This window comes from Pelodiscus sinensis, chromosome 30 (assembly GCF_052426305.1).
Source record: "Pelodiscus sinensis isolate ZL-2025 chromosome 30, ASM5242630v1, whole genome shotgun sequence".
Taxonomy (NCBI): domain Eukaryota; kingdom Metazoa; phylum Chordata; order Testudines; family Trionychidae; genus Pelodiscus; species Pelodiscus sinensis.
The window spans coordinates 13,240,209-13,259,801 of NC_143081.1; the positions used below are offsets into that span (position 1 = coordinate 13,240,209).

At 47.1% G+C, this 19,593-nt stretch overlaps 2 protein-coding genes across 2 annotated transcripts; both read right to left on the reverse strand.

Annotated features, from left to right (window-relative positions):
* Window positions 1-9,085: 9,085 nt before the first annotated feature.
* LOC102452983 (olfactory receptor 14I1-like) lies at window positions 9,086-10,039 on the reverse strand. The gene has a single exon (XM_025182007.3). The coding sequence runs from the start codon at window positions 10,025-10,027 to the stop codon at window positions 9,086-9,088; it is 942 nt and encodes a 313-aa protein (XP_025037792.3). The 5' UTR covers window positions 10,028-10,039.
* Window positions 10,040-18,287: 8,248 nt separating this feature from the next.
* LOC102458216 (olfactory receptor 14A16-like) lies at window positions 18,288-19,229 on the reverse strand. Its single transcript, XM_006128638.4, has one exon. It carries the CDS (start codon window positions 19,227-19,229, stop codon window positions 18,288-18,290), a length of 942 nt encoding a protein of 313 aa, XP_006128700.3.
* Window positions 19,230-19,593: the final 364 nt, after the last annotated feature.

A 19,593-nucleotide genomic window follows, 5' to 3' on the forward strand; every position in this document is an offset into this window, starting at 1 on the left:
AACGGGTTCCAACTAAAGTAAAATGTTTGGGAAACCCTGGTCTAGCCAACCTTATATCCATCTTACAGTCCATTTCTCCAATCCATATTCCCTTAACTTGCTGGCAAGAATATTGTGGGTGACTGTATCAAAAGCTTTGCTAATGCTGGCACTGGGGGCTTTGGGAAGACCAGAAACAACTTATTTGAATATTCATCCTTTCTTAATGAATATGCAAATGAACGGTACAGGTTCTCCAAAAGCTCATGAATGGATTTACTGGTCCCCATGTCAAAAAGTTTGGGAACCTCCTGCCCTAAACGGACATCACTTTATGCAGGCCTAAAATTCTGAGTAATTCGGACTTGTCAAGTGGAGATTCGGCCCTTTGATTCCACGAGATCCAGCTGGAGATTGGTCACATTCTTCAGTTCCAATCTGTATGCTCTTCCTGTGAAACTGAACCAGAGAGGAGAGAAAAGTTCCCAGCCTGTCGGCACTCTCTCACTTCTGCGCCGCATGGGATTCATTGCAGAGTGTAACTTACAATGGCTAAGGAGCAATTTATTCTTGCTGGGGTCCAAACTTTGCAGAAATAGCATGTGGCTATGATTTTCTGTAGCTTATTTTCTATTGCTAGTGGGATGAATGAACCCACCAACTTTCGTTATGTCAGACACACTGAATATATTGGAAGGGTCAGCTCCCCAGTAGGTATGAAACACACATTGCTCCATCTGACTCGATGGGTTCAGATCCATTCCCCCCCACACCTTGGCTTCAGTGTTCCAGGAGTGACAATCCACTTGTTACAAAGCTAAATGCACCATTGATGAAAGCAGGTTCAAGTCCACTGCAGTCCATGTGTCCAAAGTCAACTGGGATTTGATAGGATTGAAGTCAGTGAGCTACTGTGTCAGCATGAAGCCATCATGACAAATGATCCTTCTCGAAGAAACACCTATATTTACTATTAGCAGATTAACCTCAAATTGTTCACTTCCTTCAGGACAGGGTTCTGTGGGCAGAGTTTGGGGTGAGGAGGGGCTCAGGAAAGGGGAGGCGGATGTGGGGCAGTGCAAGGATCAGGGAGCACAGGAGTCAGGGTTTGGGGTAAAGAGGGCTCAGGGGAGGTTAGGGGGTGCAGAAGTCAGAGTGGTTGTTGAGTGGGGATAAGGGAAGGAACCTGGGAGTGTGGAGGGTGCCGGAGTCAGGCTACGTCTACACTACAGCCTTCTTGCGGAAAAGCTTATGCAAATGAAGCTCGGAGTGGTATATCGCCACGCTTCATTTGCATAATTAATTAGCCCCTTTTGCACAAGAGGCTTTTGCGCAAAAAGGAGCCGCATAGACGGCTCCTTTTTGTGCAAAAGCCTCTTGCGCACAAATGGAGCCTCATTAATTATGCAAATGAAGCACGTTGATATGCCACCCTTCACTTCATTTGCATTTATTTTTCTGCAAGAAAGGGGCAGTCTAGACATAGCCCAGGAGAGCTTTCTGTATTTTAAAGAAAGCCTTATCGAAGGCGCAGGAAGAATAGTAAATATGGTAGGCAACAGTGATGTAAGCGATTAGTCAAGTACCTGACTCCTCCCTCCCTTCCCCTTGCTGCCTCTATATGGGTATGTCTACACTACCCCGCTAGTTCGAACTAGCGGGGTAATGTATGCATACCGAACTTGCTAATGAAGCCCGGGTTTTGAATTTCCCGGGCTTCATTAGCATAAAGCCGGCACCGCCATTTTTAAAAGCCGGCTAGTGCGAACCCCGTGCCGCGCGGCTACACGCGGCATGGGCTAGATAGTTCGAACTAGCTAGCTATTCCGAACTATCTGTACTCCTCGTGGGGAAGCTATCTTTGTAATGGGTCGGATAATTAGCGTCTTTGTTGAGACCTAGGTGTAAAGTGTCAAATTTAAGCATGCAAACTTACTGTGCATTCTGTAGGTTTAGGCAATGACACCTGCCGTTCAGACGCCTAGTGCGCCCCCCCTCCAAGGTTGGCCGGAGAGCACCCTTTGCCGTGTCCTTTTATAGACAGGTACAAACAACTTACATCACTTCTTTATGTACCAAGTTACCACCCTCTGTTGCCTAGATGCCACCCCTCACCTTACGGAAGGGGGGCTTACTTACTATCCTTCATGCTGTCAGTTCCGACCTGGTCCTGAACCTACGTCAGTATGTGCATTAGTTTTTGGGGAGTCTTTGTACCAAGACATTTCTTATTAAGATGTTCCGCTACTCCCCTTTGGCTTACAGCCTGTATCCAGTGCCTCCCTGTGTCCTTCCATGCTCGACCTAACTTACACAATCACACAGTTATCAATAGGGCCTCTTTCTTGGCTCCTGTGTTCCTGAACCAAAGTCTTGCTCACTAGATTGCAGGTCTGTTGCTGTTTTCATGTTACAGCCCTCTATTTAGGCCTGCTGACGCCATGTTACTGACCCTCAACTTACTACATTGGGTAGCTCCTGGACCAGTAAGAGCCAAGGACGAGCACCCTCCCTTACTGACGAAATGTGTAGTCTATAGAGATTGTATTGACTACAGGATTAGTCAGTTATCCTCCTCCTAACATCCTCAGTGGGTGACCAGCTTGGCTTAGCAGTTAAATCCTTGGTGAGCTTAAACACAAATTTGGCTACGTCTACACTGGCATGATTTTCCGGAAATGCTTTTAACGGAAAAGTTTTCTGTTAAAAGCATTTTCGGAAAAGCGCGTCTAGATTGGCACGGACGCTTTTCTGCAAAAGCACTTTTTGTGGGAAAGTGTCCGTGCCAATCTAGACGTGGTTTTGCACAAAAAAGCCCCGATCGCCATTTTAGCCATTGGGGCTTTTTTGCGCAAAACAGTCCTGTGCTGTCTACACTGGCCCTCTTGCGCAAATCATTTGTGCAAGAGGGCTTTTACCCGAACGGGAGCAGCATAGTATTTCTGCAAGAACACTGATGATCTTACATGAGATCGTCTGTGTTCTTGCGGAAATTCAAGCGGCCAGTGTAGACAGCTGGCAAGTTTTTCCGCAAAAGCAGATGGTTTTGTGGAAAAACTTGCCAGTCTAGACACAGCCAAAAAGGAAGCTTACAAGAAATGGAAATGTGGACAGATGACGAGGGAGGAGTATAAATGTGTTGCCTGAGCAAGCAGGGGTGTAATCGGGAAGGCCAAAGAGCAACTGGAATTGCAGCCAGCAAGGGATGTGAAGGGGAACACGAAAGGTTTCTGCAGGCAGGTTTGCAAGAAGAGGGTGATCAGGGAAAGTGTGGGACCCACGTTGAATGTGAGAAAAGCTCAAGGCTTTTTTGCCTCTGTCTTCACAGATAAGGTCAGCTCCCAGACCATTGCACCAGGCAGCACAGTATGGGGAGGAGGCGGGCAGCCCTCGGCGAAGGAGGAACAGGTTAAGAACGATTTCGAATAGTTCGACATACACACATCCACGGGGCCCCTTCACTCACTGCCATGCGAAGCGTTGGGAGAAGCATCCTTGGAGGGGGAAGGGAAGTGGCTGCATTCTGTGAGCCTCGGCGCTTTCTACCCTCCCCGCCCCACGTAAGAAGCCATCACTGGCACCTGCTGTATGGGCCCTGCCTCTTCAGCACCCCAACTGCCCCTCGCTCCCTGCTCCCACGCCCAGGCCAGTCTACACGGACTCATGAGGAGGTTGCGCAGCCAATGGGGCGTGGTGGGAGTGTATCGAACCGATTATGATCAAGCGATCTCTCTCCTGCCATCCATCTCCACCCTCTGACAGAGGCTAGGCACACCACTCCTTACCCATCCTGGCTAATAGCCATTGAAGGACTTAACCTCCATGAATTTATCTAGTTCTCTTTTAAACCCTGTTATAGTCCTAGCCTTCACAACCTCCTCAGGCAAGGAGTTCCACAGGTTGACTATGCGCTGTGTGAAGAAGAACTTCCTTTTGTTTGTTTTAAACCTGCTGCCATTAGTTTCATTTGGTGGCCCCTAGTTCTTATATTATGGGAACCAGTAAATAGATTTTCCTCATTCACCTTCTCCACACAACTCTTGATTTTATAGACCTCTATCCTATCCACCCTCAGTCTCCTCTTTTCCAAGCCTAATAGTCCCCGTCTCTTTAATCTCTCCTCATGTGGGACCGTTCCAAACCCCTAATTATTTTAGTTGCCCTTCTCTAAACCTTTTCTAATGCCAGTGTATCTTTTTTGAGATGAGGAGACCACATCTGTACATAGTATTCCAGATATGGGCGTATCATGGATTTATATAAGGGCAATATGATATACTCCATCTAATTCTCTATCCCTTTTTAAATGATTCTTAACATCCTAAGAACATAAGAACGGCCGTACCAGGTCAGACCAAAGGTCCATCTAGCACAGTAGCCTGTCTGCCAACAGTGGCCAGTGCCAGGTGCCCTGGAGGGGGTGGACCGAAGACAATGATCAAGCGATTTGTCTCGTGCCATCCATCTCCAGCCTCTGACAGACAGAGTCCAGGAACACCATTACTACCCCCTGGCTAATAGCCTTTTATGGCCTGAACCTCCATGAATTTATCTAGCTTCTCTTTAAACTCTGTTATAGTTCTGGCCTTCACAGCCTCCTCTGGCAAGGAGTTCCACAGGTTGACTATTGGCTGTGTAAAGAAGAACTTTCGCATATTAGTTTTAAACCTGCTACCCATTAATTTCATTTGGTGTCCTCTAGTCCTTATATTATGGGAACTAATAAATAACTTTTCTTTATTCACCCTCTCTACACCACTCATGATTTTATAGACCTCTATCCTATCCCCCCTCAGTCTCCTCTTTTCCAAACTAAAAAGTCTCAGTCGCTTTAGCCTCTCTTCATATGGGACTTGTTCCAAACCCCTGATCATTTTAGTTGCCCTTTTTTGAACCATTTCCAAGGCCAAAATATCTTTTTTAAGGTGAGGAGACCACAAGTTTGTTTTTTTGCAAATCCTGTTTGCTTTTTTGACTGCCATGGCACACTGCGTGGACGTCTTCAGAGAACTATCCACGATAACTCCAAGATCTCTTTCCTGATTCGTTGCAGCTAAATCGGTCCCTCGCTCTGCATTCCTGGCATTCCAGGGCTGTGATTCTGCATGACTCCAGCCCCGTGCTGCACACAGGGTGTCCCCCACGCTCTGGCTCCGCAGCTGCTGGAAAATTACATGAACAGGGCATCTATTTCCCACTTATGTCTATTGCCATCATCCATCTTACAGAACCTGAATTCTGTAGACCCCTTGCATTACCAGCATATTTAAAATTGATATAAAGGAAAATAAGAATAGCATAATAAACTATTATTTTACTAAAGCAAATATCATTTTAATAGGCCAAAGTAAAGCAGATAATGGTTAGCAGGCTACAATTCCAGACACATTCCATTGCCCTGGCACTACCACACCCTGTTCTTGCTTTACGTAATGATAAGAGGAAGCTGCCTATCAAATTTGGTGGTCCTAGCTCTTACCGTTTTGGAGCAGTTGCTGAACAGACATCCAGACGGACAGACAGACTCGCTCACGCACAGACAAGCCAGCTCTCTCAAATATAGAGTAGACTCGAGTGACACTGGACATTTTTATGATTTTCTAGGGAGACAGATTTAAAGTGGTGATTTGTCCAAACTGGAAACCTGCTAGGAGCATATTGATTTAATTGTCGTCAGGAAGGTTCCACACTTCTAGGTTGGACTTGCTCATCAAAAGACGGGGAGAAAAGAACTTCCCACAATCGCCGAATGCTTAGAGCTCTCACCCAAGTGGTGAGAAACACTCTCTGGTTAGGACCAGAAATTCCCAACAAACAATCATTGGAGCTGGAGACGGGACGCTCTCCCTTATTCAGAGGAAGCATTCTATCGCGGATGTCCTACCTCCTAATTCAGATCCTCCTGGTGTCCAGATCCTCCTAATTCTTTTCTATCTTTAAGCAACATTTAATTTGTTATACAAAATATAACAGCTTCAGGAGGTGAGATTCAGACTGTAGAGCAAGGGTGAAAGTAACTTACATTTCTTACAGGTACTATCCTATGGCAATCTCCCACTCTGACCCTCCAAAGGTGGGGGTTGTAATAGGACAGTACCTCTAAGGGTACGTCTAGACGACAGGCTTTTGTCGACAGAAGTTTTGTCAACAGATACTGTCGACAAAGCTTCTGTCGACAAAGAACATCTAAACTACATCCAGTTCTGTCAACAAAGCCGCTTTGTCAACACAATAGTGTAGACGCAAAGGACAGTGTGGATGTAATAAAGCCTTCTGTTGACAGAAGTCTGTTAACAGAAGGCGTTATTCCTCGTAGAATGAGGTTTACATATGTCGACAAAACTGCTGAGTTCTGTTGACGTTATGTCGATGGAACTGAGCAGCAGTGTAGACGCAGGTATAGTTTTGTTGACAAAACTCTGTAGTCTAGACACACCCTAAGAAAGGTAATAATGGGATGGAGGACAAGGGAGCTCAGAGCAGCAGGTGGAGGTGTGTATGGGGGAGCTAATGATAAGGATCTGGGATGTGTGGGGGAGTTGAGGGCAGGGTGCTCTGAGATGTATTGTCGGTGCAGGAGTCAAAGCAGGGAGTTAGGCTGTTGAAGGAGTCAGGGTAGGGGATTAGGAGGGTGGGGGGTTTAGGGTGTGGGGTGGAGGGTGCTGGAGTAAAGGTAGAGGTGGGAGGCTCAGTGCTGGTCTGGGGGAGTGCAGGAGTCAGAGCAGAAGGATGGGGGACAGGAAAGAGCTCAGGATGCAGTTGGGGGTGTAGCATTTCCCAGGCAGCAGGAGGGCAAACTGAAGGATGGGGGTAAACTGAGGAGCATCCCTGCCCAGGCAGGATTTATCGAAACCATGTCTGTGGAGACCTATGGCAACCTCCAAGGCTGAAGGAACCACTCAGCTGCACACGATGGGAGCAGCACTGCTCGGGGAAGAGGAAATGCCTCCATCACAGGAAGCTTGACACTTCGGCAAGCAGGCTGTGCTCCATCCCTAGCTAGGTTGGATATTAGGAAAAGCTATTTCCCTAGGAGGGTGGAGAAGCACTGGGATGGGTTCCCTAGGGAAGTGGTGGAATCTCCATCCCTAGAGGTTTTTAAGTCCCAGCTTGACCAAGCCCTGGCTGGGATGATTGAGTTGGGGTTGGTCCTACTTTGGGCAGAGGGCTGGACTCGATGATTCCCAAGGTCTCTGCCAGCCTTATGGTTTTATGATACTCCCAACTCATCATCCACATAGCTAAAAAAAAATATGTAGGGTGAGTAAGGATGAGGAGTCTCCCACAAAGGCAGAGGGAACAGATGCCATGTGCTCCTAAGGCTTTAAAATAAGTTTTGGCAGGAGAAGGAGACAGAAACTCCCAGGCAATCTCGAACACAGAGACCTGAGTGAAGGGTTGAAATCTGGGGATGAACATAGGACATCAGAGCATGAAGAAAGAAGACCCAAAAGAGAACAGAACAGGGAAATCCAACAGATGTCTCAGAGGTGTGTCTCCTAATACAAGGGGAGTGTGGAATGAGATGGAAGAATTAGAAAGACAAGTGAAAAGAGCAGTGTTGTGTCTCAACTCCTCCATTCACCAAACATCCCAGCCGTCTACACTGGGACTGGATGACTCCATGTCAACGGCCCCAGCAGAGACCAAGGTCCAGCTGTGATCTGAAGGGACCCCATCCCAGAAGCAGGAGGAGAAAAGTGGCATCTCCCAGGCTCCGTCACTTCATGTTCTCGCTAGAGAGACCGAGGTGTCCATCAAATGGACAACTGTGGCCCAAGAAATGTAGTGGGGATTAGTTAACTCTGCTGCACACAACGTATCAGGGTGTTCAATGAAAGCCCCAGAGCATTCCACGAATCCAACGATGTTTCCGATTGATGTTCTCATCTTATTAAGAGCAGATTTGAAATAATGACACGGAGTCATATTGGCAAATGTAACTCTGCACCCCCAGGTAACAGCATCGTTGCACGTGCAATTTAAATACTCAGGCTGGAATTTCAAAGGAAGGTAAGGCAGTTAGTACACTAGGAAGAGATCTCAAAGAACTTGATTTGAGCCCAAGCCTTCAAAAAATGTTATGAAACTTAGCTCATTGTTTTGCCACTGGCCTTCTTAGTGGCTTTGGGCAGTAGCCCGTACTTCTGAACTGTAGGTCTAATTACAACAGGCCCAGTAATTCCCCTGTGCAAATTCCTACCCCCCAAAAGTCATCTGGAACAAAATAGTCAGCCCACAAATCAATTAAATAACACAAATTTAAAACGAAACAAGGAAACACACTGTCATGCCTCAAACTAGATTTTTAACCCAAAAAAGAAGCAGCAGAGACTTCCTGAAGTCTGGTAGGGACGTAGCTGGGGCTGTTAATATTATATGCAACTTGCTCGGATAGCATGGTGAGGTTCCCAGTGCAAATCTCTTAGGGTATGTCTACACTACCCCGCTAGTTCGAACTAGCGGGGTAATGTATGCATACCGCACTTGCTAATGAAGCCCGGGATTTGAATTTCCCGGGCTTCATTAGCATAAGCGGGGAGCCGCCATTTTTAAATCCCCGCTGCTTCGAACCCGGTGTAGCGCGGCTACACGGGGCTCGAACTAGGTAGTTCGGACTAGGGTCCTATTCCGAACTACCGGTACTCCTCGTGAAACGAGGTGTACCGGTAGTTCGGAATAGGCACCCTAGTCCGAACTACCTAGTTCGAGCCCCGTGTAGCCGCGCTACACGGGGTTCGAAGCAGCGGGGATTTAAAAATGGCGGCTCCCCGCTTATGCTAATGAAGCCCGGGAAATTCAAATCCCGGGCTTCATTAGCAAGTGCGGTATGCATACATTACCCTCCTAGTTCGAACTAGGAGGGTAGTGTAGACATACCCTGTGATAGATAGGGGTGTAGGGAGATTTAAGGACAGATATGTAGATTTATCTACATGGTGTGATTCTAAATTAATGCATTAAATGTCAATGAAGTTAGTCTTGATTTTATTACTTCATAAAAAATTGCAGCCCATGTTCTTATGAAAATAATTTTGTCACCATTTGATTATATTTATAAAGAAATGCAGAATGAAATCACAATCAAGGACCAATGAAGGGCATTTTAATTTTTGGTGAATAACCTCCACACAATCAGTTTCCTCAATGTAGCTTTGATCTCTTTGTTCCTCATGCTGTAGATGACTGGATTCATCATGGGAGGCACCACGGCGTAGAGAACACCCACCGCCAGATCCAGAGCTGATGCTGAGCTTGAGGTGGGTTTCAGGTGCTCAAAGAAACCAGTGCAAACTAACAGAGAGACCACAGCGAGGTGGGGGAGGCAGGTGGAGAAGGCTTTGTGCCGGCCCTGCTCCGAGGGGATTCTCAGCACCGCTCTGAAGATCTGAACATACGACACAGTTATAAAAACAAAGCAATTCAAAGCCAAAAACAACCCAAAGGCAAGAAGCCCAATTTCACTGCGGTAGGAGTCGGAGCAGGCCAGTTTGAGGAGCTGGGGGATTTCACAGAAGAACTGGTTGATGACGTTGGACTGGCAGAAGGGTAACTGGAAGATGTTCCCGGTGTGCAGGGCAGAGTAGACAATACCAGCGATCCAGGCACTGGCTGCCATGCGGACACAAGCTCCTCTGTTCATCACTCTCTCGTAGTGCAATGGGTGGCAGATGGCGACGTATCGGTCATAGGCCATGACAGTGAGTAAGGCAAAATTAGTTGAAATGAAGACGACAAAGAGAAAGACTTGGGCAACACAGGCAGAGTACGAAATCACCCTGGTGTCCAGGAGGGAGTTGACCATGGATTTGGGGACGGTGACAGAGACGGAGCCGAGATCTAGGATGGACAGGTTCCCCAGGAAGAAGTACATGGGGGTGTGCAGACGGTGGTCGAGGGCAATGGCTGAAATGATGAGAAGATTCCCCACCAGGGCTGCCAGGTAAAGACCCAGGAACAGCACAAAGTGCAAAACCTGCAGCTCCCGGACTTCAGAGAACCCCCGGAGCAGGAACTCGGTCACGGTGCTTCGGTTGGACATTTTCATTCTGAGTTCAGAGTATGGTGGCTGCAGGGGGAAAGACAGAGACAGGGTGGGGAATAGGGTGATGCATTGAACGGCCCCGATTCCCTGCAGCAATCTGTCATGCTGTGGGTGTCCACCATAAACAACACCCCTCCAAGCTATTCACTAGGGCTGTGTCTACACTGGCATGAATTTCCGGAACTGCTAAAAACGGAACACTATTCCGTTTTCAGTTTTTCCGGAAACGGAGTGTCTACATTAGCCAATGTAGACGCACTTTTCCGGAAAAGAGCCCCGATCGCCATTTTCGCGATCGGGGCTTTTTTCCGGAAAAGACTACTGGGCTGTCTACACTGGTCCTTTTCCGGAACAGTGTTCCGGAATAAGGACTTATGCCCGAGCGGGAGCAGAATAGTTTTTCTGGAATAGCGGCTGATTTTGTACAGTAGAGCATCGTTGCTTTTCCGGAAATTCAAGGGCCAATGTAGACAGCTTGCAGCTTATTCCGGAAATGCGGCTGATTTTCCGGAATAAGTGGCCCAGTGTAGACACACACTGGGCCACTTATTCCGGAAAATCAGCCGCATTTCCGGAATAAGCTGCGAGCTGTCTACACTGGCCGCTTGCTTTTCCGGAAAAGCAATGATGATCTACTATAAAATTGTCAGTGTTTTTCCGGAAAAACTATGCTTCTCCCGTTCGGGCAAAAGTCCTTGTTTGGAAAAACTCTTCCGGAAAAGGGCCAGTGTAGATAGCCCAGTAGTCTTTTCCGCAAAAAAACCCCGATTGCGAAAATGACAATCAGGGCTTTTTTCTGGAAAAGCGCGTCTACATTGGCTACGGACGCTTTTCCAGAAAAAGTGCTTTTCCGGAAAAGCATCCTGCCGAAGTAGATGCGCTTTTTCCGGAAATACTTGTAACGGAAAACTGTTCCGTTTTAAGCATTTCTGGAAAAGGGTCCCAGTGTAGACATAGCCTAGGGGTATGGCTGCACTGTTTTTCTTTTCAGAAGAGGTATGCAAATAACGCTTACATTTGCATACCTTCTTTTTTTTCCGTAAAAACGCCTCAGTCCCTTTGTGTCTCTGCAGCGTCAGGGGCTGTCAGGAGACTTGGGTTCTCTGCTTGGCTCTGCCACTGACCCTCTGTGTGACCTTGGGTTGGTCACCTGCCCCCTTTGTGCCTCAGTTTCCCCTCCCATTCTCTGCCTCCGCTGCTAGGACTGGGGTTGCTTGGGGGACAGGCTGGGTCTGATCATTTGTAGCTTTGCCGCCCCCTTTTGACTTTAGCAAACAGCAATCTGGGAGAGAGGATGGGGCACTAGAGCAGAGCTCTGGACTCTAACCGCATTGCCCTGACCTATGTCCATGGGCAGAGCTAAGAGATACAGGCTGTAGCTGGGGGTTCCCATGCCCTGTTCTCCTTTTAAGGCACCAGTATATGTAATACCGACGCTGTTGCTACCAACTTTGCTGTTTGCTCAATTTTACCATTCAACATGTATCCCTTTGAACTAGAAACACACTCCATTGCAGTAGAGGGGCTGCAGTCAGATTTTACCATTATTGGATTAAACTGATGTTCCCACCTGGTTTCAGTCTAACTTGCCAGTCTGGGATAATGAGATATTTACTGTTAAATGACATAAAAAAACCACCGGTTTGACACCCCCAGAAATCCGGGGAAGTCTGTTATACCTGAAAGACAACCTGTGACCTGGACAACTCAAAACATTTGTGTTCCTTAATGTAGTTGAAAATGTGTCCATTTCCAGCGGCTTACGTTGGCGTTGTCTCGTTCTTGATGAACAAAAACAAAAGCTTGGTTTTCATAATGTCTATCACAAGTCACCTGTTTGCTTCTGAGATGGAAAAAACCCTGGAAGCAGCTGGAAACATTTCAATAAACACAGATAACTAGTTGGGAAGAGTTCTCCTTGTCACTCCTAGTTGCCTTATGAAATCTGCCCAGGTCATTCCCACCGAACCCTGTTGGGTTGAAATAATGGACTTACCGTGCCGGGCGTTGCGGGATGTTTCTCAGCCTGCGTTGCACCAGACACTTCACTGCCGGGATTCTGCTGTCATTGCCTGTCTGTGAATAATTCTCCTTCGCTGAGTTATCCAGCAGCTGGTTCCTGGACTCTCCACTGTATTTCCTCATCTCGGGCCGGCTGAAGGACTAAACAGGTTGGAGGCAGGAAGACACCCACCTCCAACTGGGAAACGGCTTCCAGCTTGTTCAGGGTGCAAACATGGTCACAACTCAGATTGTGTCTCCTTTGGGGCTGAGTTGCTGAACCTAGTCTACAGGGCTGTGAGCCCAGCTCGGATCTCACCTCCAGAGCAAACTTCCCTGTCGCCCGGCCCTAGCTGACCAGGACCTCACAGAGGGGGAACAGCACCTGCCCCGGATCTCCCACAATGCTGAAGGAGGAGCTCAAGGCAGAGCTGAGGGAAGGAGATGGTAGAAGAAGCTATTTATTGGTCGCACCACCATGTCAATGAGAACAGCTCAGAGCTGCTGTGAACCAGAGCCTCAGCTGGCCTGGCACAGGCTGCTCCTTCATCAACGCCACCAATCCGCTCCGGGACAGCAGAGATTTTTTGTCTCCTGCGTTGCACCAGCAGCTCGTGGGATGCAACCCCCAGAGGTTCCCCCAGCTCAGGCTGTTTGATGTTGGTCACTAAGGGGTTCCCCACAACAAATACTAAGGCTACATCTACACGACAGGGTTTTTTGCGGAAAAACGGCCGTTTTTGCACAAAAACCTGTGAAGTGTCCACACCTCAAGGGTGTTTTTGTGCAAGAAAATGTACAGTAGAACGGCAGAACAGAGGGCTTTTTGCGGTGTAGGTACACCTCTTTCTACAAGGAATAACTCCTTTTTGTGCAAGTGTTCTTGTGCAAGAAGGTGTGCGTGGATGCTCAACAGGGGTTTCTTGAGGGAAAAGAGTGTATCCGAAAAAGCACAGGTGCTCCGATGGCCATGCTGGCTATGTCTAGACTGCAAGCCTCTTTCGAAAGAAGCTTTTTTGAAAGATACTATCGAAAAAGCGTCTTTCGAGAAAGAGCACCTAGACTACACCCAGTACTTTCAAAAAAGCAAGCCGCTTTTTCGAAAGAGAACACTCAGGCAGTCTGTTGACAAAGGGCATTATTCCTCACAGAATGAGGTTTACAGCCGTCGACAAAACTGCTGAGTTCTGTCGATGTTATGTTGGCAGAATTCAGCGGCAGTGTAGAGGCAGGTATAATTTTGTCGACAAAAGTCCACTTTTGTAAAAAAAAAACTGTAGTCTAGACACACCCTAAGATATTCCCTGTCTTCTTCTCTGTCCCTTTCTCGTTTCCACAAGGCATCTTTCTATTGTATAGTGAGGCATCGGATTAAAGTTTGAGAATCCCCAGTCAAAAGGCATTCACTGGGACATAGAAACCTACCAAAGGAAGGGAAGGGAATATTTCAGGATCGGTGCCTAAGAGGGAAGGCAGATATTGTAGTCAATGGGCTGATCATACTCTCTGCTTTGAAATCGTCTCACACTTTGGTTTTGTTCCTGAGAAACTGATGATTCCTTGAAACCAAGACAGTTGGGTCATTGCGATAATGGTGACCTCTAGTTCTTCTGTTCTGAGGAGGGGTAAATAACACTTCCGCATTTACTTTCACCCTACCAGTCATGATTGTATAGACTTCTATGATTTCCCCCTCTCGGTTGTTTCCTTTCAAAGCTGAAAATCCAAGTTTTATTAACTGGTTGGATGAATCTCCCAATCTGACAGCTCTAGACGGTTCATTTTTTTTCTTCAAATGGCCAGTTTTGAAAATATACAATTTGAAAAAAAAATTGAGCAAGTCTTCTGCTTGGATCACCTGGTGGTGCCTTGGTGGATAAATCTCTTGTCATTGATGTGATCTTGGGCACTTGTGGGATTTCGCCTTGGCTCTCGGCCCGTGTTTCGTAGCAGTGCAGTCTGCGGTGGAATAAAATGGTTTAGTTTAACTGAAGTCTTCCGGCTCAATGTAGGGGGTAACTAGATACAATTTAGTGGCCTACAAACTCTGTTATAGGCTTGGCCTTCACAACAGCCTCTAGGAGTTCCATAGGTTGACAGTAGGGGTATGTACAGATCCATACTTGATCCGCTAAGTCAAACTCCAGAAGATCATCTTCCATGTAGTATAGGCGTGCCCTAAATGAGGAAGTGATATTTACTCCTCAGCACACAAGAACTAGCTGTCACCAAATGAAATGAATAGGCAGCAGGTTTAAAACAAGTGAAAGGAAGCACCTCTTCACGCAACCTAGGGTATGTCTAGACTACATGGCTCTGTCGACAGACATGTAGATGAGTTTACTAGACATAGCAAAATGAAGCAGTGATTTAAATAATCGCCACTTCATTTACATCAAAACAGCTGCCATGCTGTGCCGATCCGTTGTTTGGTGGCACAGCACGGCAGCCATTTGATTTACCCACTGTGGGGTGTCGTACCTCGGTACCTTTGGTGGTCTGAACTACCAGTGTCAGCGTCGTCTGGTCAGGGTCATCCTGGTACGCTCCTGATAGTGATGATAAACTTTCGGCTGCGTGCATACAATCGGTACTCCCTTTATCTAGAGTGTTAGACCCGTGCACTTGGGTCAACACAGCAGATCTCTGAGAGGCCCCGGAAACGACAGATGCAGGCAAGGTTTGAAATCAATCGAGCAGGTTTTAATAATTATTCAATATGAGACTATAACAATGTTACACATCAAATTATTGTCATCATATAAAATATCCCTAAAACTTAATCTATAATAATAAGTAACTATGACTTCCCGACATTCAATTTCTTTTCTTTTGCCTGGTACCGAAAATGCTTTTTTTTTTTTTTGCTCGACAAGCCATCTGGGAGCCCTAGGTGGCCCTGAAAGCTCTCAGTTTTCCTTTATGCAGCCCTCAATAGGCTTTGGTTTGCCTGTTTTAGGGGTACAGCAAGTCAGGGGCAGCTACAGGGTGGCTCAGGTCTGTCAGGTCTACTATGAGCCACAAACTCTTTCTGCTGAGGCTGTTGCTTTAAGGGCTCCAGGGGAGGGAGAAGGACTAGAGTTTGGCTGCGTGTGGACAGAGCGGCCAGCAGGGCACCCTGGGAAGGGCTGGAGGCCTCCTATTTACAAAGAGCCCCTATTCCCTGTCTGCCCAGCCCCCATTCAGAAATATCTATTTGGAAATAAGTGTGGTTCTTCATAAATGAGATTTACAGAAGCTGGAGTAAGCCGTCCGTTATTTCAAAATCATTTTGAAATAGCGGAATTGCTGTGTAGATGCTCGCATAGTTATGTCGGAATAACGGCCGCTATTCCAAAATAACTTTGTTGTACAAACACATCCTAAGTGACCGAGGGAGAGGGCAAACAGAGGCAACACATGGGCAGTTGAGAGAGAGGCGCAGGAACGACGGAGCCAGTGGGCATTGGCCCCACCATTATTGAAAGTGGTAAGTCTTGGGCCATTGGAGGAGGAGTAACAGTAGTTTGAATTGGGAGCTTTAATTCGAACTACCTAGTCCGTGCCGCATGTAGCCGCAGGCAGGGAATTCGAACTACGGGACATTTAAAAATGGCGGCATCCAGGAACATGCAAATAAAGCCCAGGATATTTAAATCCCAGGCTTCATTTTCAAGTTCGAATGCCTACATTAGCACCCTAGTTTGAACTACAGTGGCAGTGTAGACATACCCTCAGGGAGTTGAAGGCTGCTCTCAAATCCCCCCTCATTCTTCTCTTCTGCAGACTAAACAAGCCCAAATCCGTCTGCCTCTCCTCATAGGTTATGTGTTCCAGCCCCCTAATCATTTTGGTTGCTCTCCACTGGACCCTCTCCAATATGTCCACATCCTTTTTGTAGTGGGGGACACAATACTCCAGATGTGGCCTCACCAAAGCCGAATAAAGGGGAATAATGACATCTCTGGATCTGCTGGCAACACTCCTCCTAATGCACCCTAATATGCCATTAGCCTTCTTGGTTATTGATACTTAATAAGTTGTTTATTTTAATCAGAAATAAGAATATGTGGCGATTACATATAAATGAAATATATAAATTATTATAATCTGTCATTCTAAACCTCGCCCATTTCTTACAGGTGCTATCCTATGGCACCTCCCACTCTGACTCTCCAAGGGTGGGGATTGTAATAGGACAGTACCTGTAAGAAAGGTAATAGTGGGATGGAGGACAAGAGGGCTCAGAGCAGTAGGTGGAGGTGTGTATGGGGGAGCTGATGATAAGGGTCTGGGAAGTGTGGAGGAGCTGAGGGTAGGTGCTCTGAGATGAATTGGAGGTGCAGGAGTCAAGGCAGGGAGTTAGGCTGTTGAAGGAGTCAGGGTAGGGGATTACGAGGGGTGAGGGGTTTAGGGTGTGGGGTGGAGGATGCTGGAGTAAAGGTAGAGGTGGGGGTAGAGGTGGGAGGCTCAGAGCGGGTCTGGGGGGAGTGCAGGGGTCAAGGCAGAGGCCTGGGGGATTGGAAAGAGCTCAGGACGGAGTTGGGGGTGTAGAATCACCCAGGCAGCAGGAGGGCAAACTGAAAGATGGGGCTCAGCTGAGGAGCATCCGTGCCCAGGCGAGATTCATTGAAAACATGCCTACGGAGACCTCCAAAGCTGAGGAAACCACTCAGCGGCACAGGATGGGAGTAGCACCACCGGGAGAAGGAGAAATGCCTCCATCACAGGAAGCTGGACACGTTGGGCGGAAGGCCATGCACCTCTCCTACACCCAACCCTTCGTCCATAGAGCTGAAAAATAGTGTGTAGGGTGAGTAGGGACGAGGAGTCTCCCACCAAGGCAGAGGGAACAGATGCCATGTTCTCCTGAGGCTTTACAATAGATTTTGACAGGGACAGGAGACAAAATCCCACAGCGAACCCAGAACATAGAGACCGGGGTGAAGGATTGGAATCTGGGGGAAACATGGGACATCGCAACATGAAGAAAGAAGACGCGAGAGAGAACAGAACAGGGAAATCCAACAGATGTCTCAGAGGTGTGTCTCCTAATACAAGGGGAGTGTGGAACGAGATGGAAGAATTAGAAAGACAAGTGAAAAGAGCAGTGTTGTGTCTCAACTCCTCCATTCACCAAACATCCCAGCCGTCTACACTGGGACTGGATGACTCCATGTCAACGGCCCCAGCAGAGACCAAGGTCCAGCTGTGATCTGAAAGGATCCCACCCCAGAAGTGGGGGAGAGAGAAGTTCCATCTCCCAAGCTCCGTCACTTCATGTTCTCTCTAGAGAAACTGAGTAGTCCATCGCAATAAATGTCGGGGGGAAAGGGGAGGGTTAGGCCTGGATGAGAGTTAACTCTGCTGCACACAACACCTCAGTGTTTGGGGTGACACCCCCAAGTCATTTCACGGACCCATCAATGTTTGTGTTTGATGTTCTCTTATTATGAAGACCAGATTTGAAATAATTACATGGAGTCATATTGGCAAATGTGACTTATACTCGGCACCCCCAGTTTACAGCATCATTACACTTGGCAATTTAAATATTCAGGCTGGAATTTCAAAGGAATATAAGGCAATTCGTGCACTAGGAAGGAATTCCAAAGAACTTGATTTGAGCACAACCCTCAAAAAAACGTTCCGTACCTAACTCCGATGAGACTTAGCTTATTGTTTTGCTACTGGCCTTCTTAGTGAGTTTGGACAATAGCCAGTACAGCAGAACTGTATGTCTAATTACAATAGGCCCTGTTTAATCTTGCATTCAATCAAGGAAACTCCCCTGTGCAAAGTCCTACCTCCCAAAATTCACTTGGAACAAAGAAACATGTCAACCACCGAATCCATAAAATGAAACAAAATTGAAAAACCAATCAAGCAAACACACCCTCATACCTCAACCCCAATTTGTAACCCCCACCCCCAAAAAAGAGAAGAGGCAGGGACTCCATTAAGTGCACTGGTGACTTGGCTGTGGTTGTTGATATTCTGTGCAACAAGCTCAGAGAGCATGGTGAGGTTCCCAGTACAAATCCCTAAGACAGATACATAGATGTGTAGGTAGATTTAAAGGGTAGCTATGTAGATTCTGATTTTATCTACATGGGTGTGATTCTAAATTAACACATTACATGTCAGTGAAGTTAGTCTTGATTTCATTACTTCATAAAAAATTTGCAGCCCGTGTTCTTATGAAAATAATTTTGTCATCATTTGATTAAATTTATAAAGAAATGCAGAGTGAAATCACAATCAAGGACCAGTGAAGGGCATTTTAATTTTTGGTGAATAACCTCCACAGAATCAGTTTCTTCAATGCAGCTTTGATCTCCTTGTTCCTCAGGCTGTAGATGACCGGATTCATCATGGGAGGCACCACGGCGTAGAGAACACCCACCAAAAGATCCAGAACTAATGCTGAGCTGGAGGTGGGTTTCAGGTACTCAAAGAAACCAGTGCAAACTAACAGAGAGACCACAGTGAGGTGGGGGAGGCAGGTGGAGAAGGCTTTGTGCCGGCCCTGCTGAGAGGGGATTTTCAGCACCGCTTTGAAGATCTGAACATAAGACACAGTTATAAAAACAAAGCAATTCAAAGCCAAAAACACACCACAGGCAAGAAGCCCAATTTCACTGAGGTTGGAGTTGGAACAGGCCAATTTGAGGAGCTGGGGGATTTCACAGAAGAACTGGTCGATGACGTTGGACTGGCAGAAGGGTAACCGGAAGGTGTTCCCGGTGTGCAGGGCAGAGAAGACAAGACCAGCAAGCCAAGCACTGGTGGCCATGTGGACACAAGCTCTCCTGTTCATCACTCGCTCATAGTACAGAGGGTCGCATATGGCGATGTATCGATCATAGGCCATAATGGTGAGAAGGGCAAAATTAGTTGAAGTGAAGACAACAAAGAGAAAGACTTGGGCGACACAGGCAGGGTAGGAAATCACCCTGGTGTCCAGGAGGGAGTTGACCATGGATTTGGGGACGGTGACAGAGATGGAACCGAGATCTAGGGTGGACAGATTGACCAGGAAGAAGTACATAGGGGTGTGAAGATGATGGTCGAGGACGATGGCTGAGATGATGAGAAGATTCCCCATCAGGGCTGCCAGGTAAAGACCCAGGAACAGCAGAAAGTGCAAAATCTGCAGCTCCCGAACATCAGAGAATCCCCGGAGCAGGAACTCGGCCACGGTGGTTTGGTTGGACATTTTCATTCTAAGTTCAGAGTGTTTTGGCTGTGAAGGGAAGGACAGAGATAGGGGTGGGGATCAGAGTGATACATGGAACGGCCCTGATTCCCCTCAGAAATCTTTCATGCTTTGGGTGTCCACCATGCCCAGCTATTCACTTAGAGTACGGCTACACCGTTTTTCTTTTCGGAAGAGGTATGCAAATAGCACTCACATTTGCATACCTTCTTCCGTTTTTTTCCCCGGAAGAGGCTTTTCCGCCATTTAGCCCCATCTATATGGGGCTGAATGTTGGGAAAAAAACCCTCTTTCAAAAGCCCCTGTCAACTCCAAGGAACGAGAGACTTTCAAAAGAGGGGGGTTTCCGACAGTTGGCCCTGTGTTGACG